We start from the raw sequence: 13,155 nt of genomic DNA, 5'->3' as shown, positions 1-13,155 counted from the left end.
CTTCCCTTGATCATACTCAAGCAACACACAGAAACTCACGTTTCTGGAGGAACTCAGCAGATCAGGCAGCATCTATGAAAGGTAATGAACAGTAGACATTTTAGAAACACTGACTCTTCCATTTCCTCCGTAGATACTGCCTGACCTGCTGAATTCTTCCAAAGTTTAGAGTGTGTTGCTCAAGATACCTAGTACCTATGGATTCTTGTGTTTCATATTTAAAACTCATATGTAATCCTACACAAAGTCAAATGTGTATGGCATAGTGACGTAGTGGTTAGCCCAATGCTTTATAGCACCAGTGACCCAGATTCATTTCCCGCTGCTGCCTGTAAGGAGTTTGTATGCTCTCCCCATGACCATGCGTGTTTCCTCTGGGTTCTCCAGATTCCTCCCACAGTCCAAAGATGTACTGGTTGGTAGATTAATCGGTCATTGTAAATTGTCCCGTGATTAGACCAAAAGACCATAATACATAGGAGCAGAATCAGGTCATTTGGCCCACCTAGTCTGCTCAGACATTCGATTGGGCTAGGATTAAATTGGGGAATTGCTGGGCGGCATGGCTCAAAGGACCAAAAGTACCTATTCCATGCCGTATCTCAACAAATAGATAAATAAATAAATGAGATTTGTTATTTTCACCATACAATATCAGCAACTACGTACATTTGATAATTAAATAGAAATATTGATCAACATTCAAATTAATAGCGAGCTTTTTATCGCAATGAACTTTGCAAATAAATGTTTGTTTTTCTGCAGGTAAACTCTGTCTTACTGTTACCATCCATATCGTAGAATTGAAATGACACTATCAGGCTTTTGTGTGCAATATTACAATCCGTCATGTGGCTTTGATGAAATAACTCTCAAGTTAAATTTGTACAGCAACTTCTGATGACTGATTAGAATTTGGAAGGGGGGGGGGGGTGGGTTCCCAACCTTTTTTATGTAATACACCAAAACCAAGGCATCTGTGGACCCCAGGTTGGGAACTCCTCGAATAGATCCAGAAAAAAAAGCACAAGTTCAGTACAACCGTGGGATTTGTTCACGGGGTGAATGTTAGTCAAGTACAATTCAGCTCACTGAGAATATCCACTTCATCAAGTTACAGTGGTGCTAGAAAGTTTGTGAACCCTGTAGAATTTTCTCTATTTCTGCATAAGTATGACGTAAAAACATGATCAGATCATTATTCAAGTCCTACAACTAGATAAAGAGAACCCAATTAAATATATAATACAAAAAGATTATACTCGTTCATTTATTTAATGAGAAAAATGATCCAATATTACACGTATTTGTTGGAAAAAGTATATGAACCTCTGGGGTAATAGCTTCTACAAAAGCTATTTGGAGTCAGATGGTCCAATCAATGAGATGAGATTGGAGGTGTGGGCTGCAGAGATGCCCTGCCCTATAAAAAAGACACACAAAGTTAGGTTACTGACAGAGCCTGCTCTTCTCAAGAAAGATCTGTTATGTGCACCACGCCTCCATCAAAACAACTTACAGAGGAATGTAGAAGAATTGTAGAGATGTATTAAGCTGGAAAAGGCTACAAAAGCATTTCTAAAGACCTGAGTGTTCATCAGTCCACAGTAAGAGAAATTGTCTACTAAAGGAGGAAACTCAGTCCTGTTGCTACTCTCTCTAGGAGTGTCCATTCTGCAAAGGTCACACCAAGAGCACAACATGCAATGCTGAAGGAGGTGAAAAAAGAACCCAAGGGTAACAGCAAAAGACCTATAGAAATCTCTAGAACTTGCTAAAGTCTCTGTTCATGGAAGGACACCATGGAGGAAACCATTGCCGTACAAAAAAACACACTGCTGCATGTCTCAAGTTTTCAAAAAACCACCTGATGTTCCAAGATGTGATTTCATCATCCAAGATGGCGGTGTGACACAGCTTGCAGCGGCCACTCCGGAACTGATTATCTGTTATTTGTGAAGTGGGGTGCCATGCGCAATCATAATCGATTGAAAACAGACATGGAAGCATGGAGAAACATCAGGAAATTCCAGGAAGACCTTCTTCGTTGCTGCTGCTGCTGTGAGGTCCGGAACTCTGCTAGGAAGAAAAGGACCCCAGTCCTCGGGGTCACGTTGCCGATGGCCATTGGCGGGGCCATCTTAATAAGCTCGGCAGAGGATGGTGCTCGGAGAAGCTGTGCCGGAGGGGATGGTCATTGGCTCGGAGACTCGACGGACTCAGGTCGCTTTCGGTGTGTGCTGCGTCTGCGAGGCTGATTTCGACAGAGCTTCCATTGTGTGCTGTGAGGCTGAGTCGGGCGGCGCCTTGGAAGTCCATAGCGGGGGTATTCCCTTCTGCCACCGGCGTGGAATGGCGAGTCTGTCAGAAACTGTGGTGAAACTGTGGTGATTTCTTTTGAACTTACAGTCCTTTAACATCTTGGACTATTTTTGCTGTGCCCATATTCTGTTTTTTATTAATTATGTTATTGTTTGCACTGTTGTAACTATATGTTGTAATTATGTGGTTTTTGTGCAGGTCTTGTAGCTTTAGTTTTTGGTCTTGTTTTTGTCTGGTGGATTTGGAGCTCCTTTCTGGGGAACGCACTAGATGGTAGCGCGATATTAATACGCAGCAGCCTCTCCGGACTCTGGATTGGGGATTGCCAAACGTTACGTGGATTTTCTGGTGTAGTCTGTTTTGTCATATGTTTTTGTGATATCATTCTGGGGGAACGTTGTCTCATTTTTTAACTGCATTGCATTTGTGGTTTCTAAATGACAATAAACTGAATCTGAATATGCTTCTGAAACAATGTTCTGTGGACAGATGACATAAAAGCTGAACTTTTTGGCAGAAATGCATATTGCTACGTTTGGAGGGAAAGGGGCACTGCACACCAACACCAAAACCTCATCCCAACTGTGAATTGTGGTTTGGGGCTGTTTTGCTACCTCAGGGCCTGGACAATTGAGGGAGCAATAAATTCAAATTTGTATCAAGACATTTTACAGGACAATGTCAGGGTGGTAGTCTGTCACCTGAAGCTTAATATAAGTTGGATAATGCAACAAGGTAATGATACAAAGAACAAGAGACTACAACAACAGAATAGTTTAAAAAGAAGGAAATTCATATTTTGGAATGGCCAGACCTCAACCCTATAGAAATGTTGTGGAAAAACCTGAAGCAGCAGTTCATGCAAGGAAGCCTACCAACATCTCAGAGTTGAAGCAGTTTTGTAAGGAGCAATGGCCTAAAATTCCTCCAAGCCCATGTGTAGGACTGATCAACAGTTACCAGAAATATTTGGTTGAAGTTATTGCTGCATAAGAGGATCACACCAGTTACTGGTTACTGAAAGGAAAGGTTCACATACTTTTTCCAACAAATATATGCAATATTGGATCATTCATCTCAATAAATAAATGAACAAGCATAATGTTTTTGTGTTATTTATTTACTTGGGTTCTCTTATCTAGTTTCAGGACTAATGTGAAGATCTGAACACATTTATGCAGAAAGAGAAAATACTACATGCTTCACAAACTTTCTAACATCACTGTAAATAATTTTCAGAATTAAAGGGGAAGTTGAGGGAACACACATCACTGAAGGATCAACAGTGGAAAGGATGAGGAGCTTCATGTTTCTGGGTGTCAACATCACTGAAGATCTATCCTGGGCCCAACATATTGAATCAGTTACAATAAAGGCACAGCAGCACATATATTTCATTCAGAACTTCAGGACACTTGGTATGTTGCCTAAGGTTCTCTTAAATTTCTACAAATGTATCACGGAGAGCATTCTAACTGGTTGCATCACCGTCTAGTATGGAGGGACCACTGCACAGGATCAGAAAAAATGCAGTAAGTTGTAAACTTAGCCAGCTCTATCATGGGCACTAGCTTTCCCAGTATTGAGGACACCTTCAAAAGGCAATGCCTCAAGAAGCCAGAATCCATCATTGACCACCATCACTCAGGACATGCCCTCTTCTCATTGCTACCATCAGTGAGGAGGTACAGGAGCCTGAGGACACAAACAAACACACAACTTTTCAGGAACAGCTTCTTTCCTCTGCCATCCAATTTCTGAATGGACAATGAAATCATGAGCACTACCTTGCTACCTTTTAAATTTAATTTTATATATATTTACCCTATCCTCGTTATATGCATCTTCAGACAATGCAGATTCACAGTTATGAGAGGAACCTATTTCTACCAACATCTCCTTATATGCATCCAAAACCCACAATTATGCAAGCAGCACTGCTTTCCCGCCAATACAAGTCACGTGCGCATGTCTCTCAGTCTCACTCCCGCCAGTCTCGCGTTGGTTTTGGCAAGGTGTGGATGTGCGATCTTGAGTTCTTAAACTTTTGTTGGTTTTACGATTTTGTGCCTGAAATATCTAACTATGCCTCCTAAGCGTCCGATGTCATGTCCTGGGCAATCAGACGAGCGGCAGGGAACCGCTTTAATACTTGAAAAAGTTGGAAATTATAAACAGCGCGGCATCAGCTGAAGGTAACACAGCTCTGGGACTCTACTGCCGGGATCAGAATCTTGCCTTCAAAGTTCTTTTGTTGCTTGACAATGCATCAGCCCATCCTAAACATTTGGGGAGCATTCATCCTAACATAACAGTGCATTTCCTGCCGCCTAACACAACATCGCTGATTCAACCACTCGACCAAGGTGTGATCCACATTCAAGGCGTACTTTTTCTACGGCGAACTATCTCTTAGATGCTGCAAGCAACAGATGATTTTGAAAATCCCGGGAGTTTCCCAACGGTGAGGGAATGCTGGAAGTTGGAACACTTGGCACAAATGGCGATGGACATGGACCCAAGTTTAGAACGGAGTCAGCATTTCAGTCGTTCCCTGCCGTCAGCCCTTCTTCCCTACAAGCAAATTTATGCTGAAAATCAAAATGCTGCCAAGCAAACAACCCTCACCACTTTCTTCAAACCGGTGTCATCTCCTGCTGCTGACAGTTCTCATAGTTCTGTGAGTCTTCCTTCACCCCTTGCTGTGCTTGATATGATCCTGACGACCACAACCATCCACTGTATCCATGTAAAGCTGCCCAACACCACAACAACCACTCATCCTCTGGAGCGAACACACCCGCCACTGTTGGTGAGTACCGTACACCCTAGTATGTTAACTTTCTATGATTTATTACATTGAATATTACCTTAAATTGATGAAATATAATACAAATGTTGCCTTGTGGTACTGCTTTTGTGTCGTATTGGTATGAAAATGTGAATAAATTACAGATAAAACGTATTTAGGAAGCCCTCTGGATCGCATCTCTATTTTCTCAATTTAAATAATTATTCGCATTATTTGTTTCCACATTATGCGTCGCCTGCAAGGTACGTGTTCCCCCACATGTAACGAGGATAGGGTATACTTATTGCAATTCATAGTTTTTATTAATATGTATTACAATATTCTGCTGCCGCAAAACAACAAATTTCACAACATATACCAGTGATATTAAACCTGATTCTGACCTTATTTGACATGGTCAATTAATTCCTGATAACTGATAAGCTTCACTTTTCAGAAAGAATACACAGGTCCTTTCCTTCCAGCAGGAAGTTAAAGTTCAATTGATTGGAAGGATTTTTTCTTCTGTATCTGTATGTCCATTCTACTCTTGAACCTCACATGAACACTCTGGTATTGATGTATCCAGGTTCGTCCAATAATCAGGAAAATGCTGAAGGGAAAGGGAATCAGAGACTACTAGCAAATAAGGGAACCTAGCCATGGCAAATCCTAAAAATACAGTGGACAACGATGATTTTACTTCCTGAATATTTTTCGGTGTATCTTACAGATTTTGTGCTGCTGATCATGAAAGTCACCATGAAATTTCCCTATCATGTACCATTTTTAAAAACTGCATTTATTTGCTATTTCAATTCATAATTCTAGTCAGAATAGCTGGTGCCAAGATTAAGAAAGGTATTTCATTGGTCCACAGATCAGACAGGTTATCAATGACAGACAATCCAAAGACCTTCTTAGTGGGACCGGAGCAAATCGCATGGAGGGCATTCAAGGATGTTGTTGAAAATTTTCATGTCAACTACAGGACACCAGACTATGTGCCGCTGGTTGACAACATGCTTCAATCATGTCACTAAAGGTTCATTTTCTGCATTCCCATTCAGACTTCTTGCCTGCAAATCTTGGCGCTGTCAGTGAAGAGCACGGTGAAAGGTTTCACCAGGACATTGCAGTCATGGAGAAATGGTATCAGGACAACTGGAATCTATCAATGCTGGCTGATTATTGTTGAACACTTAAACAAGAAGCCTCAGACACTGAGTACAAATGAAAATCATCAACAAAACATTTTTAGCTGAGTTGAACTATTGCAAAGTGTCAGCACCGTTAGCAATTAAATGCATTATATTCAATAAAAGTTGATTTTTTGATTCTCCAAATTCCTATGTGATACAAATAGTCTTAAATTATATTTGTATTCAGTTTCAAGCGGTCTATCATAAACTAAAGAAAACACTGAGGAAGCAACAGTTTGTTGTTCAGTGATACCATTTGTCAACATATTGATGTTATATTCATGCTTGTATGTCAAACATGGATATATTTTGATCGTCTGGGAGACTGCAACATTCTCACAGGATCCTGACAGCATGTTGAGCTGTCTCCATGCCAAACCACTGAATAAACCCACAAATGTAGATTCTGAGCAAAACAAAACTTCACCAAAAGCAGCATCTGTGAAAAACAAACTAACGTTTGACAAAAGGTCATTGACCTGTGGTAAACATAAGAGATTCTATAGATACTGGAAATCCTGAGCAACACACACAAAATGCTGGTGGAACTCAGCAGGTCAGGCAGCATCCATGGAGAGGAATAAACAAGTGATGTTTTGGACTGAGACCCTCCATTGTGACTGGAAAGGAAGGGAGAAGGTGCCAGAATAAAAAGGTGGGGGGGGGGAGGGGAAGGGTGTTAACTAACTTCCTTTTTCTGTGGATCCTGCCTAACTTGCCATTCCCTTTCATTATTTTAGACTTCCACAATCTGCAGTGTAGCCTATGCAGATATAAGGGATTGGAGATGCCAAAATTGGAGGGGCAAAGAGGAATTTTTTGTTGAAACCCACCAGATGCAGTGTTTCAACCTGAAATACCTAACCACAGGTGCTGTTTGACACTCTAAGTCCCTCCAGCAAATTGTTTGTTGCTCCAATATGTTGCTTCTGCTTTACAGTTTCATATTTTATTTACTGTCTTTTAAGAGCCCATGGCCAGAAGGGATATATCCTACAAGAGAACAGAGAATAGGTACAGGGTAGTAGAACCTAGATTAAACGATTCAACTACTCAAAAAGAATGTTGATGGAATTAAAAATTAGAAGAAATGTAGAATAGGACAAAAGCAAGCTTGGGCTTCTGACTTTCTTTGGATTTGTAAAATTGTCAACAACCAAATAAATCAATAAAGGTTTCAAGCTTACAAAAGAGCAGGGGAACAGATCCTCGTGGGATACCAATAGTCAGTGACTTCCAGGCAGTATACATACTCCATTTAAACTATTGCCTGCTTTCTGTAGGCAAACTAATTCCAAATCTACTCAGCCAAGTTTCCAAGGATTCCGGGCTTCCTGACTTTCTGCTTCATGGTTTCTACAGCTTCCTTTATTTAATCATGATCTTCAACAGCTTGGCATATTATAGAGGAGACAGTAGGTCTTGGTGACCTCAAACCTGCTCAGAACTTTAAAGAAATTCAGTAGTATCATGGTTAGTGCAACACAATTACAGCTTGGGATTCAATTCTGGCACTGCCTGTAAGGGTTTTATAACTTCTCTTCATGAATGCATGTGTTTCCTCTGGGTGCTCTGGTTTCCTCCTGTGATCCAAAGATGTACTGGTTGGTAGGCTAATTGGTCATTGAAAATTGACCCATGATTATACTAGGGTTAAACTGGGGGATTGCTGTGTGGTACATCTCGAAGAGCCTATTCAATAGTGTATCTCTAAATTAATTAACATAAGCCAAACCAGGTATGAATGTCTTAACAACTTTCCTTTCGAAAGTCCTGACGAAGGGTCTCAGCCCGAAACGTCGACAGCGCTTCTCCCTATAGATGCTGCCTAGCCTGCTGTGCTCTACCAGCATTTTGTGTGTGTTGTTGTTTGAATTTCCAGCATCTGCAGATTTCCTCGTGGTTGCTCCAGGTATGAATGGACTGTTTCCTTTGCATTTCTCTAGTCTTCAGTTCTATTTCCACCTAACAATCTCTTCCACCCGTTTCCCATCCCCCATCCTCCACTGCAGTCTCAGGTAGTGCAACACTTGACCTTTCACTGCTTTCCTTCGTAACATCCAGAGACCCAAACAGCAGTGATCCATTTGTACTTCTTCCGATCTACTGTACTGGGCATTTGGTGTCCATAATGACATCTCCTCTGCATTGGAGAAGCCAGGTGCATATTGGGAGATGCAGAGCTTCCCAATACTTGCTACTTTAAATCCCCCACCCCACTCTGACCTACTTGTCTGTGGCCTCCCGTACAGTGAATCCGTGTTTGAGGAAGAGTGTATCTTCTGTCTGGACACATTGAAGGCATCTGGACTTAATATGGAATTGAACAGCATCGGATAGCGATTACTCTACCAATATTAGTAATCCATTTTGATATTGTCTCAGCTTGTTTACTTTTTCTGCCTTTTTCACTCTGGACCTAACCTGCCAGGCACCATCTTTGGCAAGTCCCACATTCCTTTGCCCATGTTCTCACTCTCTTAACTGTTCCCTCATGACCAGATAACCTTGCTCACCAAGCTGCCAGCTCATTTAATGCCTCTTGAAAAGCTACTTGTTTCCCCATATTCACCCTAAAAGCACTAATCACCAAAAACTAGGTTTGTCAAATTTTCTATGTTTTCTTTTTTTTATTTTTTTTTAAGTAACTAGCCTGATGAAGGGGGTCTACCCGAAACATCAACTGTTTATTCGTTCCCACAGATGCTGCCTGACCCGCTGAGTTCTTCTAGCATTTTGTGTTCTTGCTTTGGTTTTCAGAATCTGCAGACTTTCTCATGTTTCTACATCTCTTCTTGTATTTTATCCATTCCCGTCGTCACATTAACTGGCCTATAGTGCCTTGCTTTCCCTCACCCTCCTTTCTTGTCAGTGTCACTTTAACTATGTCTTTCCCCAAGGACAATAGTCACAAGATGTTCATTAACCAGCTGACAAGCCCTCACCTAGCTGACAGCAGGTACCATCTTCACTGCAATGATTTTGAATTCTCCTGCTCAAAATACAGCTTGTTTTACTAAAGTTTTCACGATTTTTTTAAATAACATTTCACCGGTGTTCATTCCAGAAGTAAACCAAAAATCAGAACAGATTGAGCTATCTGGTTGCTGATATACGAGAGATACATACAGTTGATTATTAAGGTATCACTATAGCTGAGATCTCACCCCCGGGAAAAACCATTATAGTTCAGTTGTGATTCTGTATTCCTCGTTATACTTGTAACCAATATCATCCACCATTTACTTTAGTTTGCTTAAAATATTTTTAGCTGAACTACAATTATCAAGCCTCCACTTAATTTCTGTCCTACAGTTTTCAGAGGCTTTAGTAGCTGCATAACAATTATACTTCTTATTGATGAGACCCATTGTAAATTGGGGGACCACTTCTCCATCTGCCACAAGCGGAACTTCCCAGTGGACAAACATTTTAATTCCGATTTCCATTCCCATTCCGATGTGTTGGCCCATGGCCTCCTCTTGTGCCAAGATAAGGCCATACTCAAGGTGGAAGAGAGACACCTTACATTCCACCCGGAATAGCCTCCAACCTGATGGTATGAATATTGATTTCTCCATCTGCTAAAACAAAATTCCCCTTCTCCTCCTCTATTCCCCACTCTGATCCTTACAGCTCTTCTCACCAACCTATCACTTCCCTTGGGTCCCCTCCTCTTTTCCTTTCTCCTATGGTCCACTCTCCTCTTATATTAGATTCCTTCTTCTCCAGCTCTTGACCTTTCCCACCCACCTGGCTTCACCTATTGCTTTCTAGCTATTCTCTTTCCCCTCCCCACCTTTTTATTCTTCCTCTCAGTCCTGAAGAGGGGTCTTGGCTGAAACATCGACAGTTTATTAATTTCCAGTTGATGCTGCCTGCTGAGTTCTTCCATCACCTTGTGTGCATTGCTTTGGAATTACAGGATCCGCAGACCTTATCGTTTTTATAATAATACTTTTTAAAGGGATATGAACCTTTCCATACATGATGCATTTTCTAACAATTAAATTTGATACTTGGCTTTACCAATTCCAGATGTCAAAGTCATATTGTGTTATAAAACAATTAACAAACTTCTTCGAAATTAGGGTCTTAAAAGAATTTTCATAAAAGTGTATACATTTTTAACAGTATAAAGAAAGTGTTGCCTGCTTTAAGACTCCTCAGTTAAAAGATCACTTCTTTTTATCAGTAACTAGACAAGAATGGACATGAGGCAATCTCCCTCACGTACACAGTGTGATTTTGAACTCTTTCCTACACATTAAATGACTCAGCTGTCAAAGGTACACAGTACTCCAAATGTTGTTTATTGTGTCAGACATTATAGATGGTTTTGGAGAACAGCCAGCAGGAAGCTTTGTATTGCTAAAGTTTGATCCTCTGGCTTAACTCCAGACATTAGGCGGGCTAAAAATTAAAATAATGAGAAGTGCAGGCATTGCAGAATAGATAAAAGATTCATTTGAAGCTTATTAGATCATCTGTCATTTGAACTTTTAACTGGTCGACAACTTTAAAATAATTCAGACTTTGTATAAATTGTGGATGGATACTATTGAATTTGAAGACTTTGTTAAAAGGGCATCATGGTAGCATAGTGGCTAGCACAACACTTCAAAGTATACGACCTGATTTCAATTCCCGCCATCGTCTGTAAGGCGTTTATATGTTCACCCGTGACTGCTTGAGTTTCCCCTGGGTGCTCCAGTCTCCTCCCACAGTCCAAAGACATACCAGTCAGTAGGTTAACTGGTCATTGTAAATTATCCCATGATTAGACAGGGATTAATTAAATTGGGGAATTGCTGGGTGGCATGGCTCGAAGGGCCGGGAGTGCCTATTCTGTACTGTATCTCAGTACATAAACAAACACATATTCTTTCATAAATTTTGATTAGAAGATTACCATAAAATAAGGATTCAGATTACTTAACTTGTTGAATCACATTATATCTAAAATGGAAGTCCTCACATTCACCGCCACCTGGGACGTGGAACACTTACGCAGGATCTCCTAGTGGCCACACATTTTAATTTCACGTCCCATTCCCATTCCGATATGTCAATCCATGGCCTCCTCTACTGTCGAGATGAAACCACACTCAGGTAGGAGGAACAACACCTTATATACCGGCTGGGTAGCCACCAACCTGATGGTATGAACATTGATTTCTCTAACTTCCATTAATGCCCCTCCTCCCCTTCTTACCTCATCCCTAATTTTTTTTTCTTTCTTTCTTTCCCTCTCACAATAACTCCTTGCCTGTTCTCCACCTTCCTCCGGTGCTCCCCTCCCCGCTTTTTTCTTCCAAGGCCTTCCGTCTTATGATACTCCCCTTTCTCCAGCCTTGTATCCCTTTTGCCAATCAACTTACCAGCTTTAAGCTTCGTCCCTCCCCCTCCTGTCTTCTCCTATCATTTTGGGTCCCCCCCTCCCCCTCCCACTTTCAAATCTCTTACTATCTCTTTTTTCCATTAGTCCTGACGAAGGTTCTCGACCCGAAACGTCGACTGTACCTCTTCCTATAGATGCTGCCTGGCCTGCTGCGTTCCACCAGCATTTTGTGTGTGTTGCTCCATATTTTTGCTGTCCTTTTGAACTATATAGTTTTTTTTTTACATTGCACTTCTTATTTTGATTAATAGTTTTTTTTTAAATTACAAATTGCAATATACTGCTGCCACAAAACAGCAAATTTCGTGACATATGCCAGTGATGTTAAGCCGGATTCTGAGATCAAACATAGATCACATTCTGGCTATGGATCAGAGAGAGAACCCAATACCTGTTAAAGTTCATTAGGAAAGTGGCACTATTTCCCAGGTTACTTTACATTTGTCACAAAACGTCATCTTTTACTGGCTTTTATTCTATGGCTGTCTATTGTCCTGCCATTTACAGCAAAAATGGCAGCTCTGCACAGAAGCCAAAAACTGGGAGAAGTGTAGATATCATTTGTATTCACACCGTGGTCCAAGTCTGTCTCAACCAATGTTCGTACTTGGCTGCTTTGAGGTAATCACTCATGGAGACACCCAAGAGAGTTAAGCCAATTGAAACTTTCCAACTGTTATGTCCCCTGGGATCAGTAATCAAGAATTTAATTTGGGACGTTCTCAGCCCATACAGTGCAATTTATTCACTAAACTGTCAAGAGAGATTACCCCAGTCTGTGTGGCCACAGCAGGAATGGCCGGGTTATAGCTGTACAAGTGCTTCTGGCCGCTGATTCCACTAACTGCATTCACTAAGTAAACCACTAACAATATTCCCTCTAATTTGTAATGTCCAGTGTGTGCAAAAATCTTCTGCTATGCAATTTTTTTCCCACTGACAACAACATGCACGCACTGAATTTTTAAGTGGAAGTAAATCTGAAGCTGTTCAAAGGTAAATAAACTACCAATTCCAGTTTAAAAGAAATAAAATAACTGTCAATAAGAACTTTCCTCTGGTTAATCCACACTCTCACAAAACTTACGTAGCAGGTAATGAAGGATTTTCTCGCCAGAGTTTTTGTACATCGTCCGTATGTGATTTCCTTGCTAACTGACATATTAAAAAGTCAAGTTTCTAAATATCACTCCACTTCTTCCCATTTGCAAGTTCTCCAACAATTTTTCCATCTTGACAATACATGCAGGTAACATCAGTTTCTGTATTGTATATGAATATTTCTTGTAGCTGCATGTTCCTGACTTCATGGGTTTTTGGTGTAGCAGTTTCTAGTGTTTCATTAAGCTATTCCACTTTAAATGAACTAGCAAGTCTTTTGTGTTTCACACCCTTTGCTTCTTTGGAATTTGACGTAATGAATTAAAAATTTCTTCAAT

General features: G+C 40.8%; 1 protein-coding gene across 13 annotated transcripts in view; it reads right to left on the bottom strand.

Moving 5' to 3' along the window:
- The window catches only part of fbrsl1 (fibrosin-like 1), a 1,000,035-nt gene that overhangs the window by 583,323 nt on the left and 403,557 nt on the right, over window positions 1–13,155 (bottom strand). Inside the window, exon 1 of one of the 13 annotated variants that reach the window (XM_059994627.1) lies at window positions 12,804–13,023. The exons of 11 other annotated variants lie outside the window; for them this stretch is intronic. In XM_059994627.1, coding sequence (XP_059850610.1) covers window positions 12,804–12,878 — 75 coding nt within the window. In that variant the 5' untranslated portion in view covers window positions 12,879–13,023. Of the gene's footprint in view, window positions 1–11,325; window positions 11,655–12,803; window positions 13,024–13,155 lie in introns of those variants that run through there. One more of the 13 variants, XM_059994628.1, reaches the window with a different exon arrangement.

This window comes from Hypanus sabinus, chromosome 18 (assembly GCF_030144855.1).
Source record: "Hypanus sabinus isolate sHypSab1 chromosome 18, sHypSab1.hap1, whole genome shotgun sequence".
NCBI classification, from domain to species: Eukaryota; Metazoa; Chordata; class Chondrichthyes; order Myliobatiformes; family Dasyatidae; genus Hypanus; species Hypanus sabinus.
This window is presented reverse-complemented; position numbering and strand designations above follow the sequence as displayed.